This window comes from Podarcis melisellensis (genome assembly GCF_964234715.1).
Source record: "Podarcis melisellensis genome assembly, chromosome: Z".
In the NCBI taxonomy this organism is placed as follows: Eukaryota; Metazoa; Chordata; class Lepidosauria; order Squamata; family Lacertidae; genus Podarcis; species Podarcis melisellensis.
The window spans coordinates 4189825-4211794 of NC_138547.1; the positions used below are offsets into that span (position 1 = coordinate 4189825).

At 44.4% G+C, this 21970-nt stretch overlaps 1 protein-coding gene across 5 annotated transcripts in view; it reads right to left on the reverse strand.

The window, feature by feature from the left end:
- Positions 1-5541: 5541 nt before the first annotated feature.
- AK1 (adenylate kinase 1) overlaps positions 5542-21970 on the reverse strand; it is a 53219-nt gene continuing 36790 nt past the window's right edge. For 4 of the 5 annotated variants that reach the window (XM_081896485.1, XM_081896484.1, XM_081896486.1 and 1 more), the window contains 5 exons: positions 18775-18810; positions 17396-17559; positions 14569-14685; positions 13420-13611; positions 5542-7155 (listed from right to left, as the gene is read on the reverse strand). In XM_081896485.1, coding sequence (XP_081752611.1) covers positions 7087-7155; positions 13420-13611; positions 14569-14685; positions 17396-17559; positions 18775-18810 — 578 coding nt within the window. In that variant the 3' untranslated portion in view covers positions 5542-7086. Of the gene's footprint in view, positions 7156-13419; positions 13612-14568; positions 14686-17395; positions 17560-18774; positions 18811-19126; positions 19371-21970 lie in introns of those variants that run through there. The other variant, XM_081896487.1, reaches the window with a different exon arrangement.

A 21970-nucleotide genomic window follows, 5' to 3' on the forward strand; every position in this document is an offset into this window, starting at 1 on the left:
ACAGATACAGAGGAGGGATCAAAAACCAAGAAACTACTGAAAATACAGCGCCACATTCAGTTGTCGCATATGAGAAGAAAAAGGGGGGTCTGTTCAGTTCTTTTTTTTTCATATTATAAGCCACCTTGAGCATAGTTTTAACCATGGAAAGATAGCTTGCAAATAAAATGATGATGATGAAATAAATTAAATGCACCAATAATTTATAACCTTCCCTTCCAAAGCAAATGCCAATTGCATGGAGCTGGACTAGATCCCTTTCGGCTCTACAATTCTATTACAGTGGTACCTTGGGTTACAGACGCTTCAGGTTACAGACTCCGCCAACCCAGAAATAGTACCTTGGGTTCAGAACTTTGCTTCAGGATGAGAACAGAAATTGCGCAATGGCGGTGTGGCGGCAGCAGGAGGCCCCATTAGCTAAAGTGGTACCTCAGATTAAGAACGGTTTCAGGTTAAGAATGGACCTCCAGAACGAATTAAGTTCTTAACCCGAGGTAATACTGTATTCTGGGCTTAGACTCAGAAGAGGCTTGGGTAGTCACTATTCCAGGTTCCTGGCAGGTGAGTCGTTCTTGCTTCCCAGAAAGGAGAAGGGAAGGAGGTCAGCATGGTGCAAACACACAAATCCAGTGTACATACTGGTGCATTTGTTCCAGGTGCCCACCATACTACATGCTCTCTCCCTTCCAGGAATCAGCAGTGATCCACCTTCTGGGAAGCTGGCATCGCACGTCTACTGTGTGGCGGGGCCTCTTTTGCTCCCAACCAATTTATAATTTTACTATGAAAAAGTAAATATAACCCAAAGCACTCTATTAAGAGCTGGTTTTTAAAAGCCTTATTTCATAGGCACATCAGCAAAACTGACCCACCAACTGCAGGTTGTCAGTGGGGAAGCAGATTTTGTGGATGTCTGGTGGGGTTTTTTGTAGCTTATTTTAACAACACAGTCACAAGAATGGCAAATTCCATCTACATATGATTTCATCCAGCACTGTTTTTGATCATGTGAGTTTTTGATCCATTGTTTATGTCTTGTCTTGGAATGCTACAGTACCACTTTTTTGAACAATTCTCCCTATAATCTCCTTACCTTATATGTGACCATGCTAAATTGTTTTCCTTCCTTTCTTTGAAATGTTGGTGTGCTTCATTAGTCTTGCTTATTATACACTTAATAAAAAGCAGCCACTATGGGAAAAGCACATTAATGCTTTCATCTGAGGCACAGCAGAATCCCTACTCATGTTCCTGGCCACTGCGCACATCAGTGGGAAGTGTGCTAGTCTGTTCTGTCCCGTTCTGCCCCACCCTGTTCCGCCCCACCCCCTTTCAGCACCAAAAATGGTGTGTGTGTCAGCGGGCACATGTGTGCTGAAAGTGTGCAAATGGGGAATTGTCTGTATATCCTGTGGATGTGAGCTTAACGTGTCACATAAAAGATTTTCCAAAATTGTTTTGACGCCATGTGGAAGCCTGCATACAAGATTTAGCATATGTACATGCATTTGTCTTAGAAGACAACACTTTGGGTTTGGTAATTGTTTTCAATAAATAAACTTGCAATAAATAAACATAAAATAAAAGAAGAAGTGGGCAGTGTGGGGGCTCAATGCACCACTCCAGTGGAGTTCATTTTGTAATCTGGGGGCCGTAACTGAAAAGGCTCTGCCTCTTGTCCCCGCCAACCAAACTCCCCCAGGGCAGCTCACATTGCAGCACTTGCAGCTTCAGAAGTTCAGGAACAAAGTAGTACATTTGGGGGCTTCTTTTCTTCCTGATTTTGCAGGCACACTGGGCCACTAAAACATGCCTGGCTGGATTGTTGGGGGTCCAACGTATGTGCTGTGCTTGTGGTAGGGGCCTTCTGCAGTTCATCTGCACCAGGTGGCAAAGAGACGGGGAAAGACTGGCAACTGTAGGTGCAATGGTGTTCTTGAGGCCTTCCCTGGGTACCCACAAACCCTCTGAGCCCCTCACTCGTTTGCTCCTTGGTCATGAGGGCGTTTTACCATTTCCTCCCTCTAAAAGTACATAAAGTGAAAAGAGAAAAAGCTCACTCTTTCTCACTTCCTCTTTCAGCCCCATGTGCTTCTCAAGTCCGTTTAATTCATTTGGGTTTGACTTTCAGCCGGATCCTTTGGGAAAGCGAAGTGTGCCTATTTATCTGTTTCTCTCTCTCCATCAGGGTGGAGTGGGGGTGCTGATCTAGGGGAGAGGCTATAGAAGTCACCAGAGGGACTGGCACTTGCTACTATCACTCCCCAAAATCAAAATGTGCCCACTGGCCTAATAAGAGTGACGGTGATCCCTGTGCGAAGAAACCCTACCACCACCTTCTTCCAAGCCTGCCCCTTTGGCTCGTCTCTGATGGCTGCCCCAAGATGTGCTTCCTGCGCCTGTTGAAATGTGGGGTGAGGAATGTATGTGTGGAGGGAGAGGGCTGTCATATCCTTCCCCCTCCCAACATTCCAGGCACGCGCCATCTCCCACTGAGGCTTCACCGGCTGGAGGGGGGAGGCTCTCTTTCCTTGCTACAGACGCACAGCCTCTTCCTGTTTATCACCTCAGGCTCCTCGACCTCATTTGATGACTTCGACATCTGAGCATGTTTTTACAGTCGGCTTCCTTCCCTGTCCGGCGTCTCTCTAACTCCAACTACAATACAGTGTGCAATCTTCATTATACAACCGCCGGCCTCCATGGTAACTCCAGTTTCTCCTCAAAGCCCTACAGCTCCCAACCACACATTGCAATCCTTTTCTTCAGCAGCCTGCATTCGATGAGGAGGTCTGTTCTTCTCACACTCGGGACTTGCTTTGAGCAACCTTCCTGGGAGGTTCAGAAAAGTATCCTCTGCTGGATCCAGTCGGCTAATGGCCACAATGAGGCCGGCCCGGCCCAGCAAATTTGGTGCCTGAGGCAAAAGGCAAGATGGCCGCCCACTCCATATTCCACTTAAAGAATCTGACAAGACTCATAGCTGAATCTCATCTCAACTCTGGCAATGGGACAACATCCTGCACCATACCTGAGGCACCAGGGTAGCTTAAGGGAGGCAGAGCGTGCTAGCTTAGGGAGATTCAGGGGGTACTGCTGCCACCACACCCATCTGCCGCCTAAGGCAACTGCTTCACTCAAGTTTTAGAAGATTCATTGACTGTTTCAGGGCATAACCCTATACCTGAAATGAGAAGGTGAGAAGAAGAGTTTGGATTTGATATCCCGCTTTATCACTACCCTAAGGAGTCTCAAAGTGGCTAACATTCTCCTTTCCCTTCCTTTCCCACAACAAACACTCTGTGAGGTGAGTGGGGCTGAGAGACTTCAAGAAGTGTGACTGGCCCAAGGTCACCCAGCAGCTGCATGTGGAGGAGCGGGGATGCGAACCCGGTTCACCAGATTACGAGACTACCGCTCTTAACCACTTACACCACACAGGTGAGGAGGCATAAGAAGAGCCCTGCTGGATCAGGCAAAGGGCACATCTAGCCCAGCATCCCATTCTCACTGTAGCCAAACTGATGCTGGAATGGGAAGCCTGAAAGTTGGACCCAAGCGCAACCGTACTCTCACCCCCTTTGATTCCCAGCAAGTGGGATTCAGAGACATATTGCAGTGGAGATAGGAGACAGTCACCATGGCTAGTAACCACTAATAGCCTTATCCTCCATGAATTTGTGTAATCCTCCTTTAAAGCGATCCAAGTTGGTGGCCATCACCATAAATTCCACACTTTTATGCACTGTGTGAAGAAGTGCTTCATTTTGTGTCCTGAATCTCCCAAGATTACAGCTTCACTGGAGGTCCTGGAGGCCCAGTATTAGGAGGAAAATGCCCACTTTCTTCAACACCATGCATCACTTTAGATGCTTCTATGATGTCTCCTCAGATACCCATTAAGGAACGCCCACAAGTAGGGCCTGTGCCAAACAGGGCACTCTCCACCTGTGATTCAGCGGGTGTTCAGAGGCAGACTGCATCTGACGGTGGGGGGAGAACAGAGCCTTTATGGCCAGTAGTTCCAACCAAGAGAGGAAATGCCAGAAAGGTTGGTGATGACATAATGCGCGCACACACATTACATGGTTGCCATGTTTTTACTCTTTAATAATGATATGATAAATACATTCGGACATTAGGCCTGCGGACAGAGGGCCTTTAAGACTCTGGGTGGGATGCAGGGGGGCTTCCCCCCTCTCCCCACTTATATAAATATTAGAAATCATTGTACAAAAGAACTGGATACCGTTATAACGCATCAGGGTGCATGTGAAATGCTATCTGTGAGTTTGGAGTGCTCCAGTAATCAGAGAGAAAGAAAATGAGGCACAGTGTTCACATTACAAAATCCCACCCGAGTTCAGGTACACCATCCTGGGCTTCGGTTGTGTCCCACCCCTCCCCACTCCCAAATCTCTCTCTCCCTAAAGCATAGGGAGTGGGGATGGGAGGCCTTCAACCCTCCAGATGGACTCAAACTCTGTGTCAGCCCAGGCCATTATGGCCAATGGGCAGGGATATCGGAAGTTGTAGTTCAGTAATATAAAGATGGCCAGAAGCTCCACCTGTGACGTAGAGCCATGTTCTTCAACCTTAGGTCCCCAAATGTTGTTGAACTACAACTCCCATAATCCCTGACCATGGGTGAAAGCTGGCCGGGGCAGATGGGAGCGGCAATCCAGCATTATTGGGGCCCCAAGGCTGAAGAACTCTTGATTCAAAGTCTCCCTACAGCTCACACAGGAAACCTGTGGCTCTCTAGATACTGCTGGACTACAAGTCCCATCATCCTTGCTGCCTGGGGCTGATGAGAGCTGGGCTCCAGCAAGTCCCCCATTCCTGCTCCACAGAGACAGAGAAATAAGGGAGACTGGCAGAGATGGGCTCCTACTCAAATATTTTCACCAGCAGACCAAAGAAAAAGGCACATAGAAGCTGTCAATCTGTAGTTTATGGCTGCTAAGGGAATGAAGTGGTAAGGGATGAAATGGGGGCAAGGGGTCGTCTGGCCTCCAGCCACCTCCTTTCATAGCCCACTCTAGGATGAAAGTTTACACGCCTGTTTGTCTCCTTCTTTCAAAGGAAGAAATCTCACTGCAAATTAGTTTTCTGTTGGGGTGGGTAACACAAGATCCCCTTAATTTTTCTGTGATTATGTTTTTAGAAGCCCAGCAGTCTTCAACTGGAGTCTTAGATAAACCACTTCAGACTCTAGGTGGGGGCTTACTTGAAGGAATGGGGCCTGACCTCCAACCCCCATTGTACGCATAACAAAGTTTTCCCTCATGATGTGCTGCTTTTCTAGGTGTACAGTTTGGAGAGTGGGGAACAGAGGGGCATTTGGTCACAAGGATCTCACTTGCAGCCCACGAAGCCATTGTGCTAGAGGAAAAAGACCACCTTTCTTCCACTGAAAAACTGGGTCTCTTATTTGTGGTTGTGTTTCTGGGCAGGGGCATTGTTAGGAGATGGCCCAGGGGTCCCCAAACCCCAGGCAGTGGGTCCCCTGTCCCCATCCCCACCTTTAAAACTTAAAAAAAGCTTTGCTCATAGAGTAGCAGGTTACCAAGCTAACCAACTTAATTTCCCAGAAGTGTCTATCCGTATGCAAGTTTGTATGGGGAAATTTGTGCCAATTTCCATCATGGGCCTGGGCAAAAGTCCTTTAAGTATCTGATCACACCCCCTTCCTCTATGCTACCATGCTGTGCTATTTTTCTAAAAAAAGGGGTGCCAGAACTCAACATGTTCTCTTAGAATGGCAATGGTGCCCACCTGAGAGGTGCTGGAACTGAGTTCTGGTAAGTTATGGCTGAAAAAAAGCCCTGATATCAAGTAACCACAGAAAAATCACAGGGGTTTCTTGCCCTGGGGTGGAGCAGCTTTCCTTGTAGAAGCAGAAATACGGCATTCAGAGGATGATCCACAAACTAAATAGGGATGGGAAAATCTGCCACTTTTGGTTCTCCTGGGTTCTCATTCCCTGCCTCTACCACATTGCAAATTCATTTTCACATCACATCAGTTTGCAAGTTTTTAAATTAAAGCCCCCACCAAAAATTCATCAGCATTTTAGTGCAAATTTATCCCAATACACACATTTTGTACGCAGTTTCCCCTAATTACATATTTTTACAAAGTGATTTATTGGGTTACATTTCAAAGGGTGGAGACAGATTCCCAGTTATCAGCAGCACCTTCTCCTGTCATTGATGAGTAACATCAGCCAATCATTTCAGAGCATTATAAAGTGCTGGTCTTCACTAAAGATGGTTATCTCAAACAATAGGTAGAAAGCGTGTTATAACCATCCACTGCCACATGTTGCAAGCCAAGCACTTTAAGTTCTTATGTTCCACCTTCCATGTGACAAATTATTTTGACTAATATTTGTGTTTATATTTGCAACAGACAGGTGCTGTTATCCTGCATTATAGGGTGAAACTCTAGCTGCATTTTCAAAGCAGGCTCTGGGTTTTTAAAAGATCATAACCCAGCCTTAGCTTTTCTCTGGCATTCCACTGAATTACTAGGATCAGAGAACGTCCCCTTTGCAGCCTCATTTTACATGCCACTCATCCAGAGAAAATAAGATCTCCTTCTCTGAATACTCTGCAGTGGGATAAACATGCAGTTTCCTGCCCTTAATCAACCTCTGAACATAACATGAGAGCTTTTCCTGTTAAAGAAGAAGAAGGGGGGAAGGGGGTAAAAGATAAAAAAATAACATCTCAGCTCATGAAAGTGAACTTTACTTTGGAGAGAAGGTTAGGGAGCCAAACATAATGTCCTTGAAATTTCCTCCAACGAGGCTCCGTCCACGAAAACAGGATAACACCACTTCCGCTGTCACAACCCCTGAGATGAAATCGGAGATGAAGCAGGCGAGAGGAGGGGGACTAGAGAGGCTCACGTGGGGAGGCAAAGAGGGGGCTCCTCTGCATGGATCTGAGGCAAGATTGAGTGGGAAGGGGAGGAGGCATCAGGAACAGAGATTCACTGGTGGTGGAGAAGAGAGTGAGAGAGGAGGGAGCTGTGGGGGAGGGGGGTGGAGACCAACAGGTGCTCTTGCCTGCGCTTTTACTTCAGGGCATCCAGGTGAGTGCAGACCTGTTGGAACACTTCGTCCACTGAGCCTTCGGCATTAAGCTGAGGAGAGAAGGGAGATGCATTTAGCAATTTGGGGCAGCCAAAACCTTAACATCCCCCCCCACCGCACAGCTGACAGCATCACCAGCAATTCTAAGCCATTCTACTATGCACCCACCTTAATTTTGTGATGGTAAAAATTGTTTTAAACTGTTTTCAGTACTGCTTTTTAATGCTGTAACCTGCCTTGGGACCTTAGGGTGGAGGGCAGGTAAAGAATAAAGCAGAGCCCACCAACCCACTTTGATTTGATTTGATTTTTTATTTTTTTTTGCATCCTGGTCATGGCAAGAACCCTATAAAAATTAAACCGCTTGATGCATTTGTATAGACAACAAGTAGAAAACACCTGTGCCCCCTCCAGATGTTGCAGGACGCTGATTCCCATCAACCCCCACGGCCATGGCCAATGGGCAGAGATGATAGGAGCTGGAGTCCAACAATATTTGGAGGTGCTCCATCCCTGGCACAGAAGCAGGATTAAAGAAAGGATCCATGTTACCTTGATATGCATGATTTATACAGATTGCAGCTTTGGGGGTGGGGAGGTGCATAAGTGCAGAATTTCCATTTTAATATAAATAATAATTAGTAGAGAGCAAGCACAAACCCCGGCTTCATGATGCCCATGTGTCCTGGGAGTGTAGTCAAAAAATGATAGGCCGCTCAAGAGATCTGGATGCTGGATCAGCCCAAAGACCCCTTTGGTCTATCATCCTGTTCTGACAGTGGCCAACAAAATCCCAATAAGAAGTCAGGGCCAGAGTGCAACAGCGCTCTTCCCTCCTCTGACTCCCATCAACTCGTGTTCAGAGGCATACTGCCTCTGTAGCCGTTGATAGCCTTATGAATTTATCTAAACCTCTTGTAAAGCTATCTTTCCAAAACTCTTTTTAAAGCTAAGTTTCTTCCTACTTCTCTCTCTCTTTCTCTCTCACACACACTTTTTAAAATAGCATCGGAGGACTCTAATTTTGATCAGAGTAGCAGCTTGAAAGGATATTTAGCCCCTTTAGGAATTTTTTTGGGGAGATTTTACCAGGACTTGTATACGGCTGGAAAAGAAAAAATCGAGGACTATCTAAGGAGAATAAACTACAAAAGATTCCAGAAGAAAAGAAGGATCAGCTGAATGCACCAAATACAATGATGGAGGTACAATCAGCAATAGGACATTCCAAATTAGGCAAATCGCCAGGCCCAGATGAACTTACAGCGAAATATTACAGAAAATGAAATGATCATGAGCTGGTGTTACCATTGAAGGATGTTGATGATATATCATAATAAGATAATATATATAATATAATGAATAAAGGAAAACTACAAAATTCATGGAAAGATGCCTACATTTCATTAATTCCAAAACAAGACACTGAACAATGATTATAAACTTATTAAAAGATTATTAAAAGATGTATTAAAAGACATTATTCATAATGATCAAGTGGGTTTTCTTCCTGGTCAACAAATGAAATATAATATGAAGAATATAATAGACATAATAGAATATTTGGATACCAGGAATGATAAGCAAGCAGCACTGATGTTTGTTGATGCAGAAAAGGCCTTTGACAATATTTCCTGGAATTTTATGAAAAAGAACTTAGAGATGATGGATGTAGGGCAATCTTTCCTACATCTAGAAGCTATATACTCTGAACAGAAAGCCATGCTGATTGTTAATAATGTTATAACTGAAAAATGTGAAATTACAAAGGGAACGAGACAGGGATGTTCTCTGTCACCATTATTATTTATTACCGTTTTAGAAGTTCTGGCGAGAGCTATAAGATCAGATGAAGGTGTAAAAGGAATCAGGGTGGAGCAGAAAGAATATAAATTGAAAGCCTTTACAGACGATTTAGTAATAACAGTAGAATATCCTTTATCCACTGTACCAAAAGCACTGGAAAGAATTCAGGAATTTGGACAAGTAGCTGGTTTCAGACTTAATAAAGTAAAAATGAAAATGTTGATAAAAAAATATGACTGTACAATTGAAAGAAAAGCTTCAACAGATCACAGAAATAAATCCCAAAGACAAAATATTTAGGGGTATGGTTAACTGCCAAAATTATATATTTAAGGACAATTACATACCTATGTGGAAAAAAATAAAGAGGGGTTTGAAGGTGTGGGGAAGGATGATATTATCATTTTGGGGAAGGATTTCTGCTGTGAAAATTAATGTGCTTCCGAAAACGTTTTTATCTCAATCAATCCCTGTGGTGAGCAGGGTGGGACACTTCAGGGAATGGCAAAAAGTAGTATCTAGATTTATCTGGAAAGGGAAGAAGCCAAGAATAAAATATAAGTTTTATATATGTAACTTAAAAATAAGAGGTGGCTTCTCCCTGCCAGATCTTATATTATGAGGTTTTGTGTCTTTGCTTGCTACGGGATTGGATATTGTTGAAAAATACGAATTTACTAGATCAGGAAAGTTAGGACAACAGATTTGGGTGGCATGTATATTTATGGTATGAGAAAGTAAAAGTTGCCGAAGGATTCCTGAACCACATAATAAGAAAGTCAATACACAAGGTATGGAATAAAATTTACTGGAACAGAAAACACCTTGGTGGCTCTCACCCTTGGAAGTGATTTCAGTTAAAAAGTTAAATATGAAAGGAAATTGGGCCACCTATAGGGATTTGTTAATGGAGGCAGAAGACTAGTTAAATCTGGAAAAAAATTGAAGACGTAAAAGAATTTATGACATATTGGTTACAATACCACCAGGTAAATGATATTTTTAAGATAAAAGAAACGGGTTTGATACAATAAGATCAAAGGTTTGAAATAGACCTGTTGCACAATAATGTGAAAGTATTATCGAAAATGTACAAATTATTGTTGGAATGGCATACAAAGGATGAGGAAGTTAAAGCCGTAATGATTCATTGGGCTAGGGATTTTGGGTATAATATTGAAAAGAAATCTTGGGAGAAGCAATGGAGAGAAGAAATCAACTTCCCTGCATGCTGTTCATTGAAAGAAAATTATATGAAAATGATGTATTGTTGGTACCTTACACCAAGTAAAATTGCAAAGATATATAAAGTGAGTTTAAAATTATGTTGGAAATGTAAGGAGAAGGAATGTACTTTTTACCATACCTGTATGTGGTGGGCTTGTAATAAGGTAAAAACGTTCTGGGAGATGATTTACAATGAATTAAAGAAAATGTTTAAAAAGACATTTGTTAAAAAAATGAGAGGCCTTTTTGTTAGATATAGTAGGTGAAGAGATACCTAGAGAAGATAAACGACTATTTATGTATACAACAACACCAGCGAGAGTATTGCTAGCCCACAATTGGAAAAATGAAGAGGTACCATTGAAAGAAGAATGGAAGGCGAAACTGATGAACTATGTGGAGATGGCGAAATTGACAGGAAAGATCCGATACCAGGAAGATCAAGTATTTGAAAAAGACTGGAATAAATTTTTACACTATCTAAAGAACCACTGTAAACATTTAAAATCACTGGCAGGAATGTAAAGATGCTTGTAATGTGAAATTTATTATATGGCTTTTCTTAATGGAACAATTAGTAGCTGGATAATTTAAAAGGATGCAGATAATTTTTTATTACAGAAAGAACCCATGGAAGGAGGGAGGGAAATCTGATGGTTCAAAGGAACCTTTTCTTTTTCTTTTTGGATATGTGAAATGGTTAATGTAAAGATATATAGAAATGTGAAAACTAATTTTAAAAAGTAATTAAAAAAGTAAAAGAAAGGCTATTTAGCCCCTTCTCACCTTGCACTGCTTTCCTCAAGCCTTCTAAATATTCAAAGTAGAAATATATGTTTACAAAAAAACCAGAAGCCTTCCTATTAGGTATAGTAGGTAGAGAAATATATAAGTAGGATAAAACACTGTTCTTATATGCAGCAACTGCAGTGAGTATGTTATTAGCCCAAAGATGGAAAGAGGAAGATTTACCAATGAAAGAAAAGTGGCAGATGAAATTACTGGACTACGCCAAATTGGCGAAACTGGCGGGAAAATTTCGGAACCATAAGGATCAGACTTTTCTGAAAGACTGGAATAAATTTATGTTATATTTGTAAAGAACTAACATTGCTAGTAGGGTTACTGGAAGTTTTGCAAGGTTAAAATGATTATGATTTAAGAAATATAGGAAAATGCAATATATAGAGAACAGGTTTGAAAGCCATCGGCCGGGGAGGAGGGAAGTCACCGGTTTATGAAGCCAAATGTTTTATTCATCTGTCTTTGTTTATATGGTGTCATGCATTAAAATATTTCTAAACAATAAAAAATATTTTTTTAAAAAAACATTTAAAGTGTTCTTATGTCACTTTCAACAGTCATGGCTTCCTCCAAAGAATTCTGGGAAGTGTAGTTTGTTAACAGTGCAGGGGATTTCCAGCTTTGTGAGGGGGCCTCCTAACGACCCTCAGCCCCCAAAACAAACGACACTCCCCTTGATTCTTTGGCATAAGCCATGTTTTGAATCTGGCTTCTCACTAAACTTTCCTGTTTGCATTTTATTTCATTCTCGTTGCTTTCTGTATAAAGCACCTAACAAATGTAATAAATAACACTAGTTTAGCAAGAAGTCCGACATCTCCTTGAGCTGCTCTTCTCAGGGAGGATTCCAGCACAAGGAAGCAAACGTAACCACAGCTCTCTGTGCCAAAGTGCTATGAATCTTGGGAGTTACCTTCCTCCCCGCCCAAGCACAGCTTCCTCTATTCTCTGTCCACTTCTGCCCCTAAATCCTCACACTGTCTCCATCAGCCTGGCGCCCCCTCTTCCGTCCCGTGGGGCCTGTGGATTACTCACTGCCTTGCTATGCCAAGCATCTGGAGGTCTGGTAGACACTTCCTTTGGAGTTCTGAATGAAGCCAGGACATCTTCAAGAGACACAGCGAGGCATCCCATGTTGTGACTGAACTCCCCCTCATCCTCACTTTAAAATGAACCAGAACCTCACCGCCCCCTGCTGAAAGGAAGGGCTCCTCCAGAAACCTGGCATAAATATAAGCACCAATTCTGTGAATTGGCCATATTTCCACTGGCATTTGTAGCATAATACTACTTATAATGTCATATTTTTATAAACTGCTTTCTGGTCATTGACCGTATTAAAGATATTTGATTTGGCTCCTCCAGAAAACCCATTTCAGCATCCATCCTGATTGGCTTGCACAAAGCTTGCTCTGTAGTTAGACAGAAAAAACCCTTTCTATTGCTCATTCAGGATTATTTGTGCTCATGATGGCATCTGGCTTTCAATGCTGTTTGTACCTGCAGACATTTCGGGGTGCACATGCTGCTTTGTTTCCATACAGTGAATACCCTGCAACTTCCTGCTGAAATCCTGTAACTTTTCATAGCACAAATGGTCCAGTTCATTATTATTTTTTGTCCCACTTTTGTCGTGCTCAAATAATGTTCAAATAATGCAGTAACCTTGCGGGAACTGTTGCAGGACCACTGACAAAGCAGAATGATGTGAGGACTGTCTAATATAAACCCGCTTGAATTTCCCCTCACAAAATACTGACAGTCTAGAGCAGGCATAGGCAAACTCAGCCCTCCAGATGTTTTGGGACTACAATTCCCATCATCCCTGACCACTGGTCCTGTTAGCTAAGGATGATGGGAATTGTAGTCCCAAATATCTGGAGGGCCGGAGTTTGCCTATGCCTGAAGTAGAAGTTTACTAAGCCCAAGTAAGCGCAAACTGGGGCCCAGTTCAGGAGTTCCATATACCCATACCACCCCCACTCCCTTAAAAAGCTGCAACCTGCAAAAATGATGCAAATCAAGCCAGCCTGCATCCATTTTATTTAATTCTAGCTTCTGTCTTTCATGGGAAAGGGGAGTATTGTGGAACATGGAAGCTCCCACCCTCCCTACCACCAGCTACTGGAAATCCTGTTCCAGGGAAAGCAAATTGGTGGCCAAGTTGCCCAAAGAGAGACAGAGACAAAGAGCAACAGAGGGAAGCCCTGCTTTTTCTGAGCTAAAAAAAAAAAGAAAATAAAAGAGAAAAAGATGCCATTGCAGCTCATGGTGCCTCCTCAAGCTGGAACTGTTGAACAAACAAATCATCCTACCCCCAGAAAAATTATTTGGACAAACCAAGTTCATCACCCATGAGTAGAGTGGCCAACCTGGAGAAGTGGTGGCCATTTTGCAACACTTAGTTGCTTTCTGCTCTCCTGCATCCTATGTCCTTGGGAGTGGAGGGAGACAGATGGGTGGACGATGGGACATACCTTACGGACAATGCCCCTTTTCTCATAGAAGGCAATGACAGGCTCAGTGGCCTTGTAGTATGTCTCCAGACGCTTCTTGATTGTCTCCTCGTTGTCGTCGACTCGTCCGCTCGTCTCCCCGCGCTTCAGCAGGCGCTTCACCATTGTTTCCTTGCCAGCGTCCACGTAGAGCAGCAATGTTGGGGGTGCGATCTGAGCAGGGAGGCAACATGGAGGGGTCAGGGAGTGGGGTGAGGGAGAGGAAGAGGAAGAGAAGGAAATTATACTTTTGAAAAACTTAATAAAAATCTTTTAAAAAAAAAGAGAAGAAGGAAATTATAACTGTGCCGGCCTAAATTCTCCAGTCCCAGCCAACACAGCAGCTAAGCACCATCTGGAAGGCCACAGGCTCCTCAGGGCCTGGTCTAACTCAAAGTTCCATATGTGGTTCTCCACCCTCATTTAATCCTCACAACAACTTTGTAAGGTAGATTAGGATGAGAGGCAATGACTGGCCCAAGTTCACCCCGTGAGCTTCATGGTTGAGTGGGAATTTGAACTCTGGTCTTTCAGGTCACAGTCCAGAACACAGGAAATGGCTGGAGATTGAATCTCCACCTGGGGAGAGTGGGCTTGGACCCCAAGCTACTAGTCACCTTGCCCAGATTTTTTCAATCTGTGCTCAAGTCCTATCTGCCCAGGCTTCTAGGAATGTAAAATAAACCAGCAGTTATTTGCCAAGCTTACAACAGGCTAGGGGAACAATGCTGCCATCTTGTGCTGTCTCAGGGAATCCCAGGCAGGAAACGCTCAAAATAATACTGCTTCCAAACCATCACCACTGATACACAAGAGAGAAGCTCACTTTCCCCGATTACACACATCACTGTACACACTCTTGGGCTGGAAAACTGCATTGCAACACCTGGAAAAGTGCAAAAGTTGAAGGACAGCTGCATTTCAGTTTGCATGTCATTTCAGAAAGTGCAAACCAGGTAGGTTCAAATCAAAATCCGTAGCAAACACCTCCCCACACTATTCCTCTTCATAATCCTGAATGTTTAGGGTTCCAACCAGAACAAAGGGTCTCTCTTTCCATCCACCCCACTCTGGTTGGGTCAATCATCTTCCGGTTCAGCCCCTTCCCAAACTCATCCACTCTACTCTTACCTTCTTCTCAAACTCCTCGCCCTGCTTTACTTCCCGGGGGTAGCCGTCAATCAGGTAACCCTTGGAGGAGTCTGCCTTGGCCACCATGGCGTCCCTCAGCATGTCCAGGACGGTGTCCTGTGAGCAGAGAATAATAATAATAATAATAATAATAATAATAATAATAATAATAATAATAATTTATTATTTGTACCCCGCCCATCTGGCTGGGTTTCCCCAGCCACTCTGGGCGGCTTCCAACAAAGATGAGATGAAAGATACACTAAAATGTCACATATTAAAAACTTCCCTGAACAGGGCTGCCTTCAGATGTCTTCTGAATGTCAGGTAGATGTTTATCGCTTTGACATCTGATGGGAGGGCGTTCCACAGGGCGGGCGCCACTACCGAGAAGGCCCTCTGTCTGGTTCCCTGTAACTTGGCCTCTCGCAGTGAGGGAACCGCCAGAAGGCCCTCGGAGCTGGACCTCAGTGTCCGGGCAGAACGATGGGGGAGGAGACGCTCCTTCAGATATACTGGACCGAGGCCGTTTAGGGCTTTAAAGGTCAACACCAACACTTTGAATTGTGCTTGGAAACGCCATGAAGTTAACACCACAGGAACGCTCTGCAAACTGTGGGGGCCTGTGATCAGGAGACCTAGAGGTGCCCCAGCAGTGGCTGGTACCCATTATGACTGGCAAAGCAGGAGGGCAACAGTAGGTGGCGCCAGAGTCAATGGCCTCTGAGGTCCCTTCCAACTTTATGATTCTGTGATTCATTTCAGTTGCATACAGACTTCCTTTCAATAAGAGGAGAGGATAAATGGGTTGGAGGGATCTCAAGTAAAAAAAAAAAGGTGGATTTATGCAAGTATTCTTTGAGGCAGCTCCCGTCATAAGGCATGGAGTCATTTGCAAGGGACCTTCTACTTCAATAGGCGGTGGAGCTGATATAAACACTGATATAGAGACCAAGGAATTATTGACTGTTCTTTAAATGGTTGCTCAGCTACCTATAGCTCAAACCTGGAAGGCCTTACAAGACCTGTCCCTGGTATTATGGTGTAAAAATGTTTTGTAATCAGTTACCACTGAGAAAATAACCCATAACTTAAAAGTGATAAATGGAACACTAAAACTGGGCAAATTTCATGCAATATGGTGGCCATTTATCACAAGAGCTCGAATTGGAGAACAGCCTTTACCAAAGGTGTCATGGACTCTGAAGACACCCAAACTCAGGACGAAAGGGGAAAATGTGCTAAGAAGAAGGCACATTTGGTAAACCCTCACCTTGATCAACTCTCACCTGGAAACCTATGTCTCCACTGAGGAAGGACGTGTGGATCCAGAATTAGCCTCCACAGTCACTTTAAGAACATGTTCATGGAAGACAATCTTACTCAACTACGAGTGATTGCCAAAGAAGAAGAATACTGTAATGAACTCTAAGTGGGACTACCTTTGAAGGTGTCTTGGAAACTATAACTATTCCAGAGTGTGGCAGCTAGACTGCTGACTGGGAGTGGCTACTGGAACCATATAATACCTGCCCTAAAGGATCTACACTGGCTCCCAGTAGATTTCTGAGCACAATTCAAAGGGTTGGTGCTGATCTTTAAAGCCCTAAAAGTCTTTGACCCTATATACCTGAAGGAATGTATACCATTATTCAGCCCAGACCCTGAGATCTAGCTCCAAGGGCTTTCTGGCGGTTCCCTCACTGCATTCTTGGTAGTGGCACCCGCCCTGTAGAATGCCCACCCATCAGATGTCGAGGAAATAAAGAACTACACAACTTTTAGAAGACATCTGAAAGCATCCCTCTATCAGGAAGTGTTTAAAGTTTGATGTTATATCATGTTTTTATATGTGCTGGAAGCTGCCCAGAGTGGCTGGGTAAGGCAAGGACGTTTGGATAATTTGTATGGATGAGTAAGAATCAATTATGTTACTGTATAACCTGATATGGGATGCGGGTGGCGCTGTGGGTAAAAGCCTCAGCGCCTAGGACTTGCCGATCGCATGGTCGGCGGTTCGAATCCCCGTGGCGGGGTGCGCTCCCGTTGCTCGGTCCCAGCGCCTGCCAACCTAGCAGTTCGAAAGCACCCCCGGGTGCAAGTAGATAAATAGGGACCGCTTACTGGCGGGAAGGTAAACGGTGTTTCCGAGTGCTGCGCTGGCTCGCCAGACGCAGCTTGTCACGCTGGCCACATGACCCGGAAGTGTCTTCGGACAGCGCTGGCCCCCGGCCTCTTTAGTGAGATGGGCGCACAACCCTAGAGTCTGTCAAGACTGGCCCGTACGGGCAGGGGTACCTTTACCTTTACCTTTATAACCTGATATCTGCTTTGGAGGTACTGGTGGAGGTGAATGTTTTGTTATGGGGAATGTTATGTTATGGGTTTGTTATTACATATGTATATATAACACAAGAAAAACTATTTAATTGGAAGAGAAAGGTGGCAGACTGGTAGAGGGAAGATCTTAACTAGGTAGAAAAAAGAGGGAAATTGGGTATTTTTAGCCTGGTAAAGAGGAGACTGAAAAGAGATATGATAGCCATCTTCAAATATCTAACGCGCTGTCATATGGAAGATGAAGGAAGCTTGCTTTCTCCTGCTCTGCAGGGTAGGACCCAAACCAAGGGCTTCAAGTTTCAAGAAAGGAGATCGTAGACTCTCCTTCTTTGGAGGTTTTTAAGCAGAGGGATGCTTTAGTAGAGATCAATGCAGAGGGTTGAACTAGAAGACCGCCGGTGTCCTTTCCAACGCGACAATTCTAAAAAGAGCATTGAAGGCAGGGCCCTGTCAGAACAAACCCCATTTATTCCCACCATAAACTCACCAGTGGAACTAACTCTCCCTTCTCCATGATGGCCGACAGTTTCTTCCCCCTGTCTGAGCCAGAGCTGACCTCTGCTCTCAGGAGGTCGCCAGTGGATAGGTGGGTGTAACCATACTTCTGAACAATCCTCTCACACTGTGTCCCCTTTCCAGAGCCAGGCCCGCCTGCAACACAACACAAGACATTTCCGCCACAGAGTCTAGGAAGAGAAATGGCTGAGGGAGGGAGTGGCAGATCATGAAACCTTCTCAGGCAGTGGCACCTGGTACCCACTGGGACGGATGAGGTGGAGGGAATGGCAGGTGCAAACAGAGCCAAAGACAGGCAGAACCAATTAATTATATACCCCCGTCCTCCTCCCTGCTTCTCTTTTTCCAGTCTTAAATTCAGTTTGCCACATGGCCACATCAGTTTGCAAAAAAGAAAAAGAACCTCATGAAAATTCATCAGCATTGTTGTGTGAATTTCTCCACATAAACTCATTTTTGTATGCAGATTTTCAAAACAAATGCTATTTTGCAAAGCAATTCCCCCTAGCGTAATGCACATCTCTATGTTACTTTCATTAATATACGCAATTTAATGGACGCCCACCCCAAACCCCAGAGTGTAAGTGCATTTTTGTAACACATTACTTGGCAGGAGAACTGCATTGCAAAACTTGGATAATGATGAGTTTTAAAGCTCTGCTGCGTTTTGTTTCGTGGTACTGTTTCTGAAAGTGTGGGTCAGACAGGTTCACCTTTAAATGCAAACTCCCCTACCCCTACTCCAACTGTGACTGCCTACTGGGGAGAGGTAGGCTGAGGGTCCCTGGAAGGATGGAAGCCTGAACAGCTGGGGGGGGGCACCAGGAATCCTATGCTTGTTATTGTTGTTACTCTTCCTTGGGATTTTAACATGCCCCAGATCATGTTACAGCAGGGCGCCAGTCCACTGTCCCTCAGACCTTGTGGGGGGCCGGACTATATATATATTTGGGGGGGGGGGATGAACAAATTCCTATGCCCCACAAATAACCCAGATATGCATTTTAAATAAAAGCACATATTCTACTCATGTAAAAACACCAGGCAGGCCCCACAAATCACCCAGAGATACAATTTAAATAAAAGGACACATTCTACTCATGTAAAAACAAGCTGATTCCTGGACCGTCCGCGGGCCAGATTTAGAAGGCGATTGGGCCAGATCCGGCCTGCAGGCCTTAATTTGCCTATCCATGCCCCAGATCCTTCCTTAATATACCCCAGCCAACCCTTCAGTGGTAAGTTCCTCACTTTTATTAATGTTCCTGTTCCTGTTTGTTTGGAAATCTATGAGCTGGATGAGAGATCTATTTCTGCATCAGGCTGACCAGCAACTTCTCCTATACTTACCAACTACAAAGATGATCTTGTGGTTTTTCAATTTTTCTGGGAGGGGGAAAAGAAGGAACAAGACAACGTTAAGCTCTGGGAGGCAAGCACTTGTGGACATTTACCAGATGCCCGCCCAGGGAGAGATATTCAGCAGAAAGCAAGTGCTGATACACACACACACACACACACACACACACACACACACGTGCTATTGCTGCTGCTCTCCACCCCAGCCCCTTGCCAAATGGAAGGCGCTCAGCCTTTGCATTTGGGCAATGTGAACAGAAGCCAGCTTCCATCTTTCAAAGGATTTCAGACAAGCCCTAAGGCCATCAGATGCAAATATCGCTGCCTTCCCTCCCAGGATTACCTTTGCCAGCTTTAACTATGGGATCTTCCACACAGGAACACTGGGCACCCATCTTCCCTCCAAAACTGGTAGCTCCTTTTTGCTGCTTTGATTCCCGTCCTGTCTTTCCTCCTTGTTCCCGCCCCCCAGAAAGCCTCTCTTTTCCTGCTTAGTACATTTTTTGTCCATGAGCCTCTGGGCACCCTGCCCTCCACAGCTGGGGCTGGGCTGGGCTTAGGCTTTTTAGGGAGGCCTTGTGGCTCAGAGTCCAACACAGGTTGCCAGGGAGACCGTTGCTAAGGCCCAGGAGATGCCAGAGCTCAATTGTTTCATGCAGCATCTGCAGGGGGCCAAGAATCCAATACGGGTGGAGGATTCCAGATGTGGTCCCTTTTGCAAACAGAGCCTGGATCCAGCCCAGGAGGACCCAGAGTCATAGAATCATAGAGTCATAGGATCATAGAGTTCAAAGGGACTTCATGCACTGCTCCATGTTAGTGTATGATGATCTGTTGCTTTGAGTGCCTCTCCTCAGCACAATTCAATTTTGACTCTTGAGAGAAGCTGGAGGAATCTTGAACTCATTTGAAAAAAATATCAGATGTATTCCAGTTACAGGAAGAGGAAGTAACTAAGCATCTTGAGGTGAGGCAAAATAAAATCCAGAAATATGGGGAGAGCGGATTCTTTATAGTCTAAACCCCCAGCGGCACTAGCTGTGGGAAGCTTGATTTGTTTTGGGTAGTAGGAAACATAACTTCTACAACACAAACCAACACAAGTAGGACGCGTTACGTTCACAGCCCGCTAAAGTGCCAGTAACAGTGGACAGCCTTAAAATCTGGATATAATTTAAATTTAAAAATAAAACCATCTAAATGGAGGAGGCCGCCTCACTATGAATCTTTTTCAACTCCAATCTGCACTCAGAATGCAAGAGAGGCTCTTGCTAAAATTAGTAATAATGGAAGATGGTATGAGACTGAGCAAAGAGAGCTGGAGAAACTCCCCCTCGAGGACAGGTTTCGATGGTTAGGGGCTTGCGTGATTGTTTGTTTTGTTGCATTTATATCCCTTCTTTCCTCCAAGGAGCTCCAGGTGGCATACAACATTCTAATTTCATCTCACAACAACCCGGCAAGGTAGGATAGGTTGAGAGCAAGTGACTGGCCCAAGGCGACCCAGTGAGCGGGGATTTGAACCCAGGTCTCCTAGGTCCTAGTCATACCTGCTATACCACACTAGTAAGAGTGAGGCATGATAGAGCTATACAGAATTGCTTGTGGTGCAGAGAGCTTCTTCTCCCTCTCTCATAATGCCAGAACCCTGTGAAGTCAACTCAGTGAAGCTGAAAGGTGGGTGATACAGGCCTCCTTCCATCATTACAGAATTATAGAACCGTAGGGGTGGAAGGGAACACCAAGGGTCATTTTCCAACCCCCTGAAATGCAGGAATCACACCTAGAGGCAGCATGCTTCTGAAAATCAGCTTGTTGGGGAACCAGAGCAAGAACAGGGCTTCCCAGATGCATTTGGTTGTCCACCGTGGAAAACAAGATGCTATTCTGATGTTCTAATTTTCATGCTGTCTCTTCTCCAAAGAACTCAGGGCAGCGCACACGGTTTTTCCTCTGTCCTCCCAGTGTATCCTCACAACAGCCCTGTGAGGTAGGTCCAGACTTAGAGAGAATGACTAGCCTCTCTGAGTTTTTTTGGCTCAGTGGGGATTTGAACTTGCGTCTCTGTAGCCCTAAAGCCCAGAATATCCACGATGTCACGCTGGATGTAGCCAATGCTATTTTTCCTAGAAAAAGAGGTGCCAGAACTCACCTCCCTTGTTCTCTTAGAATGGCAATGGTGCTCACTGAGAGTTGCTGGAACTTAGTTCCCCTGAGCTGCTGCTGGAAAAAAAGCCCCTTTAAAAGGGTAATCTTGCCCGCAGACTGACCCCAACTCCTTACTTAAAATGCATTGGTGCAGAGGGTATTTTTTGCTCACATACACCCTTTTTAGGGCTGGAGCAGGAGGAGTGAGAACTCCTGAGCCCAGTCCTTTCCTAAGCCCCAGGTCTCAGATGTGAAGTAAGAATGAAAAAGAGTGCTTCAGGGCATGTAAAGTAAGAATTTTCTCTCACAACTGAAGGACAATTATCATGACTGCACTTACCCAGCCATGGGCATAATCAATCAATAAATAAAAATACTTAACTAATAAGTAGAAATTGTAGATTTTGACTAATTTTTCTGAGCGCTTGGGGTCAAATGAAAGTAATTTAAAACAATTGATGTTGAGACATTTCATTCCAAATCTGCTAGATTGAGCCAGACAGAGGATGATGACAGGGGGGTGTCCTGCCCCACCTCCAATAAATCCTGGTTATGCCCGTGTACCCAGCTGTTAATTTCCACGTTCTCAAAATGTGGAGTCATCAAGGTTCAGGAATCTGTTCTTTTTATCATCTGTTCATATTTCCTGTGCTTTTTTTTAATAATAAAAAATGCATGTGGAATTATGGGAATGGTATAATTTCTAGTCTGCAGCTCTTGCTGGCACCAACAGTGTCCAACCTGCTGCCTGACCTGGATGTACAAATCTGCCTGCATGCACAGAATTAAGTCTGGATTTGTGTTTTAGAAGCACAACACTGCAAGAGTGTTGGCATTTGGGGCACTAGGCCACAAATCCACATCAGGATGGGATTTTGCATGTCCCTTGCTGGGCTTGAGCCAAATTTCAAACTACTGAAAGTTTAATTTGAATTTAATTTAATTTATTCCTTTATATGGCATCCTTCCTCCTGAAGGAACCTATGGCAGAAACACTTAAGAAACAACCACATTCCTTCAAGCCAATGATTTCAGAGTA